We start from the raw sequence: 16,363 nt of genomic DNA on the forward strand, positions 1-16,363 counted from the left end.
AAGTGCTTACTATGTGACAGGAACTGTACTAAGTGCTGGGGAAGATAAAAGATAATCAGTTGGACACAGTCCATGTCCTACAGTATTAATCAGCATTTTACAGATGAGGTAACAGGTACAGAGAAGTGACTTTCCCAAGGTCACACAGCAGACAAGTGGCAGAGCCAGAATTAGAACAGAGGTCCTTATGGCTCCCAGGCACAGGTTCTATCCACTAGGCCACTCCGCTTTTCTCGCCTTGCTCCATTAGCCGGAGAGCTTGCTGGAGAAGGAGTCCAGGAAAACACACAATTTGATACTGTCTTGGCATAAAGATTAACAGAAAGGAAAGAACTGAACGCAAACGTGGAAGTCCCTTGTCTGCTGCGGGAACGTGGGCAAGTCACTTAACCTTTCTGTGCCTCAGGTACTTCATTTATAAAATGGGGATTAAGGGTTTGAGCCCTGTGTGGACAGGGACTGTGTCTAACCTGATTAACTTGCATCTACCCCACAGTGCTTGTATAGTAGTTCCTGGCACATAGCAAGTGCTTAACAAATACCATTTGAAAAAAAAGAAAAAAGTTCCACTTATAGTGGGTTGGGGGGGAAACGGGTGGGTCCTATGGAAAGAGAAGATGGGAATAATTAGCAGCGTTGGTAGTGGATGAAGCCGATTCCAGCAGCCCTTAATTTATAACGTTCTAAATTACAATGAATGACTCAGCGTTGTTCAATTTACACCATTTTCACTCCACATTGCACTGAGTTCAACTTTTTGAACCTCCTTTACATCACTTGTTCCTGCTTTCTGCTTACAGAACAGTCTCTTTGTTTCCCAGGGAGCTATGGGAGACTGGGGAAAACATTTTAAAAGCCATGAGGGAGACAGAAAGGGAGGTCAATAGTAAAGAGGGTCAGGGACAAAGCAGAAGATGTTGTACGGCAGACTGCTTCTCGTGGAAAACACCCAGAGCCAGGTCAAAACAGTCAGCTCTTCCACTAACAAGGTCTAATTTAAGGGTTTTCCCATCGGCCTGCCAAAAATCTGGAACGTTATTAAGAGGCTCATTTTGATGGTAAATGTCGATGGGCTTTAAGCCGTCAATCACATTCACAAGGGAAAAAAAAGATAACGACACCAAGATATTACTTGGGACCTAAGGAGAGGCAAACCCTCAGTTACCCTGGAGCTGTGCCTCTCTGACTCATCACCGATTCCAGCTCATCCAAGAAAATCGTGGAAGGCGCATGATACCGGGCCAGTTCGAACAACACCTGTGGAAACAAGACCATCCACTAAGGGAAGCAGCAGCAAGGCCTAGCTGAAAGAGCATAGGCCTGAGAGTCAGAGGATCTGGGTTCTAATCCCGGCTTCGCCACGTGTCTGCTGTGTGACCTTGGGCAAGTCGCTTCACCTCTCTGTGTCTCGGTTACCTCATCTGACAAATGGTGATTAAAGCTGTGAGCCCCGTGTGGACATGATCTGTGTCCAACCTGATTAGCTTATAAGCTTGTTATGGGCAGGGCACGTGTCTACAGGTTTGTCTGTATTATACTCTCCCAAGCATTTAGTACAGTGTTCTGCATATAGGTCGATCAATGTTCGAACCCAGCCTGGGCCAAAATCTCTGGGGCCTGGCCTATCCCAAGACCCGGGAAGTTGGGGCCTAGACCATCGTCCGATCAGGCCTGACTTCACTCCTGGGGGTTGGGAAGCCACACGTGGGAGACGCATTGGCTGAGGAGGTCGTCTCAACGGGCGACCAGGATTTGGGGGGTTCCAATGGACCCAAAGGGGCCTTCCGAGGGTCATGATGCATCCCGGTCCAATTCCAGCAGTGACTACGGCTGTGTTTGCCGAGGGTCGCTGTTCCCTAATAATAATAATGATTATAATGATGGCATTTGTTAAGCACTCACTATGTGCCAGGCACTGCACTAAGCACTGGGGGTGGATACAAGAAAATCAGGTTGGACACAGTCCCTGTCCCACGTGGGGATCAGAGTCTCAATCCTCATTTTACGCTTGAGGTAACTGAGGCCCAGAGAAATAAAGTAACTTGCCCAAGGTCACACAGCAGAGCCAGACTATGCCAGAGCCAAGACTGCTTGACCCAAGGGGATAAGTGGTCTGAGGGGACCAATCGCCAGGTCCAGGTAGGGGCGTCTGCTGGAAATGACCTTCTAGAGCAGAAGGGAAGAAAATAGCAGAGACGTTAAAAGCAAAGTGAATGCGTAAAGATACTTGGAGCAATTTAACCTAATGATCTCAAAGGACTTTAAGGAAGTCATAAAACGGCCGGGATTAGCAGGGCCAAAGGATGGTGGGCATCAACAAATGGTGTGCATTTGCTAAGAGATCGCTCGACTATTCAATAGCAATCATAGTCTTAAGAGGCATGAACATGCGCACAGTCACCCATTAGGAGGATACACCAAACTGTTCTCTATAAATAACTCTTTAATTGAAACAGAAGGAGGAACAACATCAGGAAAACGCTCCCTGGTTTAGGGAAAGGGTGTTGAGAGCTTTCTTTTCACTGAAAGCCTTCTCAATGAGGAGGTTGAGCCCCTGCTGAATCTAGCTGTCCTGGAGAAAACTATTCTACTGATTCTCTCATGCCGGAGAAGGACGCAGAAGAAAATGAGTCCAGTAGTATGTGGGCTGAAATCCTACCAACTGGGCAGAGGTTACATGTTTTCCTTTTTTGCTTATATTTTTCAATATATGGATCAGAGTCGGGGAAAGGACTGACCATCTTGTGCTGCAATAATTCACTCAGGATTTAGCCGAATGAGTCTCTAATATCTCTAGGCCACAAGTATGAAAAGCTTATACTCTTTGAAAAGTAACTTAACTAAAGCTTTGCAATAAGCAGGGCTCTGTGGTTGGGGCCATCAAAAAGGGCAAATTAAGACCTTTTTTGCTCATTTCAAGTATAGCTATGTTCACAATCCAGTCAAAGCCCTATTTTCAAGGTAGGCAGACCTTTCAGAACTGTGTCTCCTGGAACTGCAGTGTGTGCACTAAGGGTGAAGAGTTCAGAAAACCTTACTTTTCTCTCTCTTTTTGAGGGGAGGGAGGGTAGAATTTGTTAAATGCTTACTCTGTGCCAGACACTGTACTAAGTGCTGGGGTAGATACAGGGTAATCAGGTTGGACACAATCCCGATCTCACATGGGGCTCACAGTCCTAACTTCCATTAGAACTCCCATTTAGAACTTAGACTGAAAGCCCCATGTGGGACTGGGACTATGTCAGACCTGATTAACTTGTATTTACCCCAGTGCTGAGAATAGTGCTTGACACATAGTAAGTGCTTAACAAATACTTGAAAAAAATCCAGAGAAAATAAATGTAGCACTAGGCAAGGTGACTGCCTTACAGCGAACTGTGGGAGCAGCAACCTTTAATGAACTGAAAACATTCCTGACTAAATTTCTTCTCTTGGAGAAGCAGCATGGGTTCTAACCCCAGTTCCGCCAGTTATCTTCTGTGTGACCCTGGGCAAGTCACTTCACTTCCCTGAGCTTCAGTTCTCTCATCTCAAAATGGGGATTTAATAACTCTTCTCCCTCCTACTTAGACTGTGAGCCCCATGTGGGATCTAATTATCTTTCATCTAACCAGCACTTAGTACAGTGCTTGGCACCTAGTAAGCCCTTAAATACCACCATTATTATTATTATTATTATTTGTCTTATCCACCCTGTTGGACGTCAAGCTGCTGAGTGGTTGTTGTGTAAGTTCGTCTCTAGACTGTAAGCTCATTGTGGGCAGGGAACGTGTCTGTTATATTGTTCTGCTGCACTCCCCCAAGTGCTAAGTACAGTGTTCTGCACACGGTAAGTGCTCAATAAATATAACTGACGGGTGGATCAGGGAGGGGGTGGTGAGACTAAGCAAAAGTGGGACTTTGTAACTCACATTAATACAGTATTCACTCTAATTTGGATATCAGTGGCTAAAAGGTAGCTTCAGTGACTATGAACTATCCAAGCAGATTCTGAGAAGGTCAATTTAAAGGTATGATTTTGGCATGGAATTTTTTTTTCTGGTCCCAGTAATAAGATGGTAGCTTGGTAAGGATCACTCACTGGCCTAATTTACTAAGTTTAGTAGTGTAGGTATGCTTTGCAGAACTCAATAGGTTGTTTAGGCGGTCATTGCCATCAGTGCTATTTATTGAACGCATACAGTGTGCACAGCACTGTACTAAGCACTTGAGAGAGCACAATACAAATTACCTCTGATTTTTAGACCATGTTTCCTGCTACAGGTTCTGCCAGGGCGTTCCCTGTTTACGGGGATTTTGTTATAATAAGAGGAATAAGAGACAGACTCTGCAGAGACAGCAGGAGAGAGGGAAGAGGAGGGTGAAACCATCCTGGAAATACGTGCGGTGGGGTGGGGGCATAGAGAGCTTGAAAAAGGGGACTCACTTTCAGAGGCAGAAAAAGGCTAGCCGGCTCCGGAAGGTGACCTGAGTTCTTATTCACTGAAGGGCAGAGACGGAGTGAGTGGCCAAACCTCCAAGGGAATCGGGCTTTGCCAGTTGGAGATAGGATCAATACCCATTTAAAATGAGCAGCTCCATTTTCCATAGTCTTGGGAAAGGAGACCCTGAGGGGGAATCTGACCCTCAAGTCACCTTGAAACAAAACACGATGTCGTGTGATCCTGGCATTGCTCTCTGCAGCGAAAACTTAATCCAACAATGTCTGGAATCCTTACCCGCACGAGTTTTTCGGAATCGCCCCTCCATTTGCTGACGATAGTAGATGCTGAGATGTTAAAGAAGGTCGTGTTGCATTCAGTGGCCACGGCCTTAGCCAGCAGGGTCTTTCCAGTACCTATGGACACATGGATCAGAACTGCTGTCCGAGAGGGAAAATAGGAACGTGCAATTAACTTTCTTCCGTCTCCCTGCTCATCAGCAATATGATATTGCTAACAGTTGAGAAGCAGTTGTACTGGATTTCGGGAGGAAACAAATGAAACTAAAAAGGAAGAATTTACATTCTGACAGAACTGTGGCAGAGTTTGGTTTTTTGTTTGTTTCTTTTTTAATATTTTTCTTTATGTTAAAATAGAAATCTTTTCCACTGGACCCCTCTGAACGACTGTAGCAGTCACTTCAGAAAAAAAAAAGATTTTATCTTGATTCTGGTTGTGGGGTGTTTGACAAGGTTTTTGAGAGAAATGTCAAATTGTAGCACTAGTGAATGGGTGGAGGAGGAATAAGAATTCTAAGTCTTTAGCCATTTTGAATCCAATACAGTATGTTCATTCTTAGGGCATTGAAATGGACAGAACAAATCTGGACACAGTCTCATTAGAAAATAAATTTGGGGAGACTTTGAGAAAAGAAACCCAACCTTTTCTGAGGATATCTAGAGCAAATGCCTAAAATTCTTGCAGTCAGAACACAGACAGAAACGTGGGACTCGTGGATTATGTACATCCAGAGTGGTTTTAGAGAAACCCACAGTTCTGGTCAGTCTCGAGGAACTGGCACGGTGATTCCTCCTCTAAGAGGAGGCCTCGAGATTTGTGACAAATAACATTAATCAACGAGCAAGTGAGAGAGATCCGTCTGGATAACTGTGGCTTCCTTTTGCTGCGGATTACTCTCCGGCCTCGTGCATGTTAGGTTTCTTTAAATGGCACCTTTTGTTTCAGATGCTTAAGCATGATAGGATGGAGTGTTTCTCCCTCTTTCTGCCCAAGACTGCTTTCTTTTGTTCGTAGGGCCGGATTAGCCGGGGACCTATGACTCGGGGCCTGACGACTCGCTACTTGTTTCGTGGCAGAGCTTGTACAGAGGGGCTGCAAGGAATTGGATGTCTGAAAGGCAGTCCCTGTGAATCTAGCCTGGACTCCACCGGTCGGAAGCCCAGACTTGGCTTGTGGGGGGACCACTGTCCAAGCCCCCGCCCAGCTAGCAGGGCCGGCAAGTAGAGAAGCAGTGTGGTCTAGTGGACAGAGCACGGGCCTCAGAGTCAGAGGACCTGGGTTCTAATTCCAGCTCCACCCCTTGTCTGCTTTGTGACTTTGTGCAAGTCACTTCACTTCTTTGTCTCTCAGTTACCTCATCTGTAAAATGTATGTTCAACTTGTATCTACCCTGGACAGTACGTGGCACATAGTAAGTGCTTAACAAATGCCATAAAAAAACCAAAAATACACGGAGTACATACCTGGAGGGCCGTACAGTAATAGTCCTTTCCATGGAGAAAGAATTCCTGTAAACAGCTGTGGGTACTATGGAAACAAAAGACAAATTCACTGGGCACCCCATTACACAGGGAAACAGGAAAAAAGAGAGTAAAAAGCAGCACAATAGTCCCCAGACTGGTGGATTCACTGAAAGGCCCAAGCCCTCTTCAACAGAATTGTGTTTTGTTCATCAAGAAAGCAAACTGCTTTTAAGGTTCAGAGTTTTTTTTCTTTAATTTTACTCTGCTAAAATAGAAATCTTTTAAAAAGAAATCTTTTCCACCAAATGATCCTAGCAGTCATTTCAGAGAGGAAAAAAATGATTTTATCCTGAATTCTTTTTGTGGGGGTGTTTGACAAACTGCCTGTGTACAGGCAAGGTGTCTTTGGATCTGAGAGAAACGTCAAATTGTAGCACTAATGAATGAGTGGAGCAGGAATAAGAATTCTATGCCTTTTTGAATTCAGTAGAGTGCATTTATTCGGGGCGAGAACTGCTTGTAGTAAATGACAACTAGGATGTGAAGCAAGGGCTGGTGACCTCTGTCCTGTAAGCAGTGTGGTAGAGTGGATAGAGCATAGGCCTGGGAGTAATAAGGTTGTGAGTGCTAATCCCGGCTCCATCACTTGTTTGCTGTGTGAGCTTGTGACAAGTGGCAGAGCCGGAATAAGAACCCAGATCCTTCTGACTCCCAGGGCTGTGATCTGTCCACTAGGCCATGTTGGTTCTCCAAGTGCTTAGTACAGCACTCTGTACACAATTGAGTGATCAAAAAATACAACTGAGTGGTTCTGGAGGAAAAAAAGTAATGGTCTCTTCTCTAACAGGAGGCACCAATTCCATGATCTGGTGGATCTACTTCAGGAGTGGATGCTAACTTGAATCAATATAATGTCTCAAAGTAATTATGCCAACTAAGGAAAGCCTCACAAGGTCAGATAACATCGATCAGAAAATCCGGGGTCTGGAAAGGGCCACAAAATGTCCACCAGAGACGACGATGTGGTTTACATTTCCAACAGTGATTCGGTGGATCGGGTTTCAAATTGTCTTGATAGAGCAGAAGTATCCCAAACTAACTAAGAAGGTTATGGTAGACATAAAACAATCACGTTTTTCACTTCCTCTTGTACTGGATGATGACATATAGCTAGCTGCCCAATTGATACTAAACAGAAATAACTCCCAAGGGATTGTTTAAAGCTTTCCCGTCCTTACCCTTATAGGATAGACAACTGCTTCTTTGACTAACCGCTTGGCTGCATCGAGTCCAATAATGTCATTCCACTTTATGTTTGGATTATGGAGATAAATGTCCTGCAAAGCACATTTGATCATTTTGTTAAAACTAATGTTTTTCTCTACAGCTATAATAAACACAGGAGCAAGAGATGTCTTGACTTATAATAGTACATAAAGTGCCCGCGATAAAAACGTTTCATATCATATATATATAGATATACATATATTTATCTACACACACACACACACACACACACACATACAGTGATTTTTGGTTAGCTGACTGAAGGAAGGCTGTGGAACCAAGCAACCAAAATCCTTGGAGAAGTCACTGGGTAATAAAAGTAAATAGTCATAGTAAAATGATCTCCTAACCATAGACTACATCTGCCTTCAATCAACAGTAACCTACGATGATGTACAGCAATAACCAAAGAGGCCACAGAATATGCTTTCAAATGATATCAGCTCTTACTGGAAAATAGCATTACAGGAGCAGGGGTGGGGGCCACTCTTTCAATTTGGTCTCACTAACACTTTCCTAATTCATTACATAAGAAGAGATAATGCTCCTTAGAAACCAATTTCTCTTTATCCCTAGTGATTGCTCCCTGTCTCTTTCAGGTTGCAATTCCTTGTAAGAAATTAAACTACTAAACAACAGTGCACTTTTTCCCCTCTTACTGCATGGCCCTGGGACTTAAAGTCCCCTGGTCTTGGATGTGGTAGCAAAACTATCTCAGGTGGATCTTCACTGATAGCTCATCTACAGTTTCTAAACTTCAATTTCACAAGAAGCATAAGGAAAGTCATTCGGGACCTTTCCCTATAGGGGATGATGAACAAAAATGAGTTCTTCACATTTAACTCAGAAAAGCTTTCTCCCAACCTTACTCTATGGGACTAAAGGAACTCAACAATCACTGATAAGGTCAGACCATCCATTTATGGAGTCCCAGCATCTCTTTGGATGGGCACAAAGGTGTGAGGCATTCTTAAATGGTAGTAAATACTGCCTTCCCCTTTGGCATCCATTTTGCAAGGTGAAACATCTGCCAATGTGTCTGTTAATATTTCCTACAGGGGGAAGAATATGTGGGTGTGCAAGTATGGATGTGCATGTTTGTGAGTTTGTATGTGGATCTAACCTCAGTTTGAGTATTCAGGGTAGTGGTACAATTTGATAAGAATTATTATATTATTGTTATGGTTTTTGTAAGCATTTACTCTGTGACAAGCATGGTATTACGTGCTGGGGTAGATGCAAGATAATCAGATTGGATACAATCCCTGTCCCACATAGGGCTCATCAAGAAGCAGCATGGCTCAGTGGAAAGAGCACAGGCTTTGGAGCCAGAAGTCATGGGTTCGAATCCCGGCTCCGCCACATGTCTGCTGTGTGACCTTGGGCAAGTCACTTAACTTCTCTGAGCTTCAGTTACCTCATCTGTAAAATGGGGATTAAGATTGTGAGCCCCACGTGGGACAACTTGATCACCTTGTATCCCCCCCCCCACAGTGCTTAGAACAGTGCTTTGCATATAGTAAGCACTTAACAAATGCCATTATTATTATTATTATTATCAAGTGGTAGGGAGAATAGCTATTGAATCCCCATTTTACATATGAGAAAACAAAGGCACAGGGAGGTGAAATGACTTGCCCAAGGTCACCCAGCTGGCAAGCAGAGGAGTTGAGATTAGAACTCAGGTCCTCTGTCTGACTCCCAAGTCCACGCCCCTTCCATTAGGCAATACTTCCCCTTCAATTTTGGAATGCTTAAGAAAGGAAAATGCCTGGAGTATTGTCACCAGTTTCATCATCATAGGATGTTGATATGTCTGGATATTCAGGACTTTTTAAAGTATGCATGGGAGGAAGAAGCTTAAACATTCATCGTAATGTAGCATGGAGGAAACTGGACTGCCTTAGAAGGCATTTTGGCCAGTGGCCAGGCATCAGGGAAGCAGTGTGGCCTAGTGCACAGAGCACAGGCCTGAGAATCACACGACCTGGGTTCTAATCCTGGTTCCACCTCTGGTCTTCTGGGTAACTTGGGCAAGTCACTCAGCTCTTCTGTGCTTAGTTATCTCATCTGTAAAATGAGGATTAAATCCCACTCCCTCAGACTGTGAGCCCCATGTGGGACAGGGACTGCATCCAACCTCATTATTTTGCCTCCACCCCAGCATTTAGAACAGTGGTTGACACACAGTAAGCAATTAACACATACCATAGTTAATTTGCCAACCCTGCTGAGAGGACTTGAGAGAGGTGGAATTTTTGGTGGCCTGCCCATGTCTCTCATTCTACAGGGGAGTCTCCTGAAAATAGATTACCAATAACTCATGGATTTCACGTGAATTGGGTTACTTTGGTTGGTAATCTCTCTGAGAGATGGTGGGCTAAAGCTAGGAGTTTGCTTAGAAAACATGCATCTGCACCCAGGAAGTGGCAGCATCTCATTTCCACAAATCCCCCATCTTTAGCTGCTTCCTTGGTCTCAGTTTGGGAGGGTTGTAATAATATCAGTCAGTTGCCTCAAAACAATTGGATGTCATGAGGAGTAGCAGCATTGCCTAGTAGATACAGCACGTGACAGAGTCAGAAGGAACTGGGTTCTAATCCCGGCTCTGCCACTTATCAGCTGTGTGACCTTGGGCAAGTAACTTCATTTCTCTGTGCCTCAATTATCTCATCTGTAAAATGGGGATTAAGACTGTGAGCTCCATGTGGGACATGGACCGTGTCCAACCTGATTAGCTTGTATCGACCCCAACACTTAATAGACAGGCTGGCACATTGTAAGCGCTGAACAAGTACCATAAAAAAATTGGATTCTCTTGCATGAAACAACTGAAGGAGTCTTGACGGTTACTGCCCAGCAATGAAATCTTTTTTCTACTATTCCCGTCTCTGAAGGTGGGAAGGTATTTCACTTAAAATTACTACCAATTCCCTCCCATTTTGAAAGACGACCTAAATATACTGCTAACCACAGATACAAATCCTGTTTACCTTATTCATTTCTTCTACAGAAATTCATCCTAAGGTTTTTGGTCTTTAGAGAAGAATAAGGGGGTAGTCTTTTCTTTATAATGATTCTATGCATTATATAAATTATATGTTATAAATTATTCATTTATATTAATGTTTGTGTACCCAGCTAGACTGTAAGCTTGTTGTGGGCAGGGAATGTGCCTGCCAACTCTGTTGGATTTGTACTCTCCCAAGCGCATAGTACAGTGTTCTGCACACAGTAAGTGTTTAATAAATACCATTGATGATGATTGTGCCTGCACAGGTGAAGATACTTTATAAATAAATGATCACATTCATTGTTATTAATAAAAAAAACAGGGACATGCTTCAGGAACCACAATCAGATATGGTAAATTTCTGATTGGAATATCAGGCCTTACTCTGCTCACAACAGATGCAAGTTCTCTCATCTCACTGTTCATGCCGATAAATGCACTCAGAGGTTTTAGCAATCGTTCCTGTGGACAGAAATAAAGAACAGTTCATGAAAATTATTGCTGGGTAATTTCAAAACAGAAAACATCGAGCAATTGTCTAAACCAACTTGTTTCTATGATCTTTGATCCAATCTTGGTTTCTAATTGTATTTCTCAGACTGAGAATCATTTCACAAGTTCATCTGGTTTGGGCTTCTTTCAAACATGAACATGCCATAATTGCCACTTACTGAAGGGTCTGGATTACAGTTAAAGCTGTTTAATGCTATTTCATTAGTTGCTCCTTTGATAGCATCTTGGATCATCCCACGTAAATCGATTATTTGACCCTGAAAGAGAAGCATGAAATAAAGGTTATTTACCACTTCGACATTTTTTTTTTTCAATCTACGGCTTAACACAGTGAACTACATTTCTATATTTACAAGAAAATAAGGCTTCAAAGAAGAAAATCTACTTTAAATAGCACACTTTATATGAACCTAACATTTTAAAATGTAGAAACCAAATATTGGAGAAAATCCTTGCCAGTAATCACGGTCTATAGGATTAGGTTCTGGATCAGTATGACTGCGAACTAGGACAGAAGGCAGATTTATTCTTTTTAATCAGAGAAAATTAACAATACATTCTGTTTACCGTTCTTTCCTGCGTGTGGAAAATGAAGGAAGCCAATAAAATTAGATGCTTAAAGTGGTTCCCAAATTTGAAAAGTTGGAAAAGCAAATAGCGAAGCACACAGAAGTATTTAAATCTTCAAAACTGTGCAGAACCAAAGGTCTACGTTCAAAAAGACTGAAGTGTGCACAAATGGGGGAGGCAATCTGAGTTGCTCTATAAGGGCTCCTTCTCCTAGGAAAAAAATAACACCGGTCTGAATACCAGACTGAAGTTGGGGTTTTGGCAAATATCCAAATCAGCAGAGAGCTCTAGCCTGGATTGACAAGGAGATTTAAATGGACTGATTACTTTGCCACATCTCTCCCTTCTCCTGTCATCTCACCACCCCAACTTTCCCTAGCTGAACACCTCGCCGCACGGGGTTCCAAAAGTCTATTAAGTTGCATCTTGGGCAGAAGCAGAGAGAAAGAGAATTTCCCAGTTCATTCCAGTGGCCATAATCCTTAGAAAGATAGCTACTGTAGATACACAAGTTCAGCAAATGCTTGAAAAACTTATGTTTCAACCGAGCGAGGGTTCATGGTAGCCTCCTGGGCAGCTTTGGTAACATATCTACTGAGGAAAGGCTTTAAGCTTCATAGTATCTTTTATCTTAAGCCCCTATTTTACGTTCAAACCTTGGGTTCAACCCTGGGATAGCTTCAACAAGCAGGATGGAATGGAAATGGACTGGGGGAAGTTCTTTATGAAATTACTCAGGGAAGGCCTAGCAGTGGGTATATTTTTAGTCTCAAGAAATTTAAAGATGAATATAATTTAAGAATTGCTTAAATTTATGATTCAATTGAGTATTTTTTCCCAATGTCCTGCAAGCCCAGGAAAGAAATATACCCGTGTTTCAACAGAGAGGTGTTAGACCTGCGCTTCTCTTCTACCTCTTCTTCTGTGCTCAGTACAGTGACTGGCACATAGTAAGCGCTTAACAAATACCATTATTATTATTATTCTTGAGCAGCAAAATGGCGTAGTGGATAGAGCACGGGTCTGGGAGCTCATGGATTCTAATCCTGGCTTTGCCACTTGTCTGCTGTGAGACCTTGGGCAAGTCACTTTACGTCTCTGTGCCCGTTACCTCATCTATGAAATGGGGATTGAGACTATGAGCCCTATGTGGGACAGGGACTGTGTCCAACCCTATTTGTTTGTATCCACCCCAGTACTTAATACAGTGCCTAGCACACAGTAAGCACTTGACAAATAACATAATTATTAGTAATATTATTATTGTTACCTACCTTTTTCTGTTGAATAGACTCTCCACTACTTTTGTTGATTCCCGAAATATTTAAACCAAAGTCAGCATTTTCCAGAGGAGCTGGGTTATCAATCTCCTGAAGGCAGAAAACAATAGAAAAATAAGAGATCAGCTTTGGATATCACCTTAATTATATACAGCAACTAGCTGGTCAAATGGGCAGCTGCCTCATCTGTAAAATGGGGATTAAGACCGTGAGCCCTGTGTGGGACAGGGATTGTGTCCAACCCTATTAGCTTGCCTCTACCCCCATGCTTAGTACAGTGCCTGCCACATAGTAAGTGCTTAACAAACACCATAAAAACAAAAATGGGCAGAGATTTCCTCAGATAAGCTAGCATGTGCGACCCAGCCAGCTGGAGTTTGTCCAGATACGCTCTGGACATATCACTCCCCTCCTCAAAAACCTCCAATGGCTACCGATCAATCTGCGCATCAGGCAGAAACTCCTCACCCTGGGCTTCAAGGCTCTCCATCACCTCGCCCCCTCCTACCTCACCTCCCTTCTCTCCTTCTACTGCCCAGCCCGCACCCTCCGCTCCTCCACCACTAATCTCCTCACTGTACCTCGCTCTCGCCTGTCCCGCCATCGACCCCCGGCCCACGTCATCCCCCGGGCCTGGAATGCCCTCCCTCTGCCCATCCGCCAAGCTAGCTCTCTTCCTCCCTTCAAGGCCCTGCTGAGAGCTCACCTCCTCCAGGAGGCCTTCCCAGATTGAGCCCCTTCTTTCCTCTCCCCCTCGTCCCCCTCTCCATCCCCCCGCCTTACCGCCTTCCCCTCCCCACAGCACCTGTATATATGTATATATGGTTGTACATATTTATTACTCTGTTTATTTATTTATTTATTTATTTTACTTGTACATTTCTATCCTACTTATTTTATTTTGTTGGTATGTTTGGTTCTGTTCTCTGTCTCCCCCTTTTAGACTGTGAGCCCACTATTGGGTAGGGACTGTCTCTATGTGATGCCAATTTGTACTTCCCAAGCGCTTAGTACAGTGCTCTGCACATAGTAAGCGCTCAATAAATACGATTGATTGATTGATTGATTGATTGGAGTTTACGGTAAGTCTTTTTCTAGCATTTAGTGCTACTTACTGGGTCTTTCTCACTGGCAGGAAGGGTCATCTTTAGGGTGGTCAATGGTGGCATTCCAAATATTGGACTCTGAGACACACGCGATTAATGTGCAATGTCACATAGCTGCCATTTTGCGGAAGCCCAAATAGGTCTGAACCTAGATCATTTCTTCAGAGTTTCTTGACCCTCCCAACTGCTCCAGAGCCTTTGTGTTTCCCTCTTCAGTCTGAGTCTACAGGGGCTCTTTGACTAGGCCACTGAACTCAGCTTCAGGAGCTGTGGCAGGAGAAGACTGTGTGCTGAAGACTAAAATAATGGAAAAATAATAATAATAATAATAATAATAATAAATGGCATTTCTTAAGCACTTACTATGTGCCAGGCACTGTACTAAGCACTGGGGTGGATACAAGCAAAATCGGGTTGGACCCACTCCCTGTCCGATTTGGGGCTCACAGACTCAATCCCCATTTTACAGATGAGGGAACTAAGACCCAGAAAGGTGAAGTGACTTCCCCAAGGTCGCACAGAAGACAAGTGGCAGAGCTGGAATTAAAAGCACCAGGCAACCAAATCTGTTCCGTACTGGAGGTGGACCACTCATAATCTGCACTGTCTAGTGTAAAACCAGATGAATGGCCACTCTAGGCATCTTCAAATCCACAGGGAAATGATAATGTATATTCTTAGAGGAGTAAACTTTGGAGACAAACAACAGCCATTGAAAACCCAAGGACTTCACCTTTGGGCTGGTAGAAATTTGTCTGTCTCCAGGTCTGGCAGGCAAAACTCACTGCTTAAACAAATTGGTCAGCCAGAGTTCAAGGCTGAGTAATTTTCAATAGCTTATGCCGCATCTTTTTTTTCTTTAATGGTATATGTTAAGCACTGTCAGGCTGAATACAGTTCCTGTCCCACATGGGGTTCACAGTCTAAGTAGGATGAAGAACAGGTACTGAATCCCCATTTTGCAGTTGAAGAAACTGAGGCACAGAGAACTGACTTGTCCAAGGTAACACAGCATGCAAGTGGCAGAGAGGGATTAGAACCTGGGTCCTCTAGCTCTCAGGCCTGTTCCTTATCCATTAGGCCACACTGCTTCCCAATGTCTACTTCTAATGTCCCTATTTTTCTTCCCTTCATTCTCTGCCTGTCCCCTTTTTCCACTAGCTCTGGCCAGGCCCACTGTATCATTCCAGCCCTAAGATCTTTCCCTGGTCAGATGGGATTGGGCCAAGAATTCCAGCTCCAGCATTACAGAGAAGCAGCATGGCCTAGTGGATAGATCCCGGGCCTGGGAGTAAGAAGGGCCTGGGATCTAATCCTGGCTCTACCACTTGTCTGCTGTGTGACCTTGGGCAAGTCATTTCACTTCTCTGTGCCTTGGTTACCTTATCTGTAAAATGGGGATTAAGTCTGTGAGCCCCATGTGGGACAGGGTTGTCCCAACTCCCGGGCCCATGCTCTGTGCCACTTCTGAAACGCCATGCGGCTTCTCCGGTCTCGCCGAGCAGTTAGAGCAAGGGCCCGGGAGTCAGAAGGAGCTGGGTTCTCATCCCGACTCTGTGCCTCGTCTGCTGTGGGACCTCGGGCAAGTGATTTCTCTGGGCCTCAGTCACCTCATCTGGAAAATGGGCCTTTATGACTGGGCGCCCCATGTGGGACAGGGCCCCTGTCCAACCTGATTAGCTTGTATCTACCCCAGCACTTAATACAGTGCCTGGTACATAGTAAGCAGTAGTATTGAGAAGCAGTGTGGTTCAGTGGAAAGAGCCCGGGCTTTGGAGTCAGTGGTCAAGGGTTCAAATCCTGGCTCTGCCAACTGTCAGCTGTGTGACTTTGGGCAAGTCACTTAACTTCTCTGTGCCTCAGTTCCCTCATCTGTAAAATGGGGATTGACTGTGAGCCCTACGTGGGACAACCTGATCACCTTGTAACCTCCCCAGCACTTAGAACAGTGCTTTGCACGTAGTAAGCGCTTAATAAATGCCATTATTATTATTATTATCATTATTTGCTTGTGTCCACCCCAGCACTTAGTACACTGCCTGACACAGAATAAGTACCTAACAAATACCATTATTATTATTATTACTATCTTCCCTCCAGGGCTTTGCTGACTGAGAGAGGAAGACCTGCACACAGCAGGTAGGAAACCCAAGGCTCCCCCTCTATGGGGAACTATTTGCAGAGCAGTGGAGAGAGATGAATCATCCCATCCTGCTGGGCCCACTTTTTTATGGCATTTGTTAAGTGCTTACTATCCGCCAGACTCTGTTCTAAGCACTACAGTAGATACAAGCTAATCAGATTGGACACAGTCCATATATTACAGTCTCAAATCCCAATTTACAGATGAGGGAACTGAGGCCCAGAAAAGTGAAGTGACTTGCTCAAGTTCACACAGCAGATGTGGCAG

General features: G+C 44.0%; 1 protein-coding gene across 1 annotated transcript in view; it reads right to left on the bottom strand.

Moving 5' to 3' along the window:
- KATNAL2 (katanin catalytic subunit A1 like 2) overlaps window positions 1-16,363 on the bottom strand; it is a 44,391-nt gene that overhangs the window by 15,391 nt on the left and 12,637 nt on the right. The window contains exons 5-11 of the mRNA XM_038744109.1: window positions 12,842-12,937; window positions 11,156-11,254; window positions 10,869-10,946; window positions 7,423-7,521; window positions 6,185-6,248; window positions 4,719-4,837; window positions 1,166-1,257 (exon numbers count right to left, since the gene is read on the bottom strand). Coding sequence (XP_038600037.1) covers window positions 1,166-1,257; window positions 4,719-4,837; window positions 6,185-6,248; window positions 7,423-7,521; window positions 10,869-10,946; window positions 11,156-11,254; window positions 12,842-12,937 — 647 coding nt within the window. The remainder of the gene's footprint in view (window positions 1-1,165; window positions 1,258-4,718; window positions 4,838-6,184; window positions 6,249-7,422; window positions 7,522-10,868; window positions 10,947-11,155; window positions 11,255-12,841; window positions 12,938-16,363) is intronic.

The sequence above is a fragment of the Tachyglossus aculeatus genome, chromosome 3 (genome assembly GCF_015852505.1).
Source record: "Tachyglossus aculeatus isolate mTacAcu1 chromosome 3, mTacAcu1.pri, whole genome shotgun sequence".
In the NCBI taxonomy this organism is placed as follows: domain Eukaryota; kingdom Metazoa; phylum Chordata; class Mammalia; order Monotremata; family Tachyglossidae; genus Tachyglossus; species Tachyglossus aculeatus.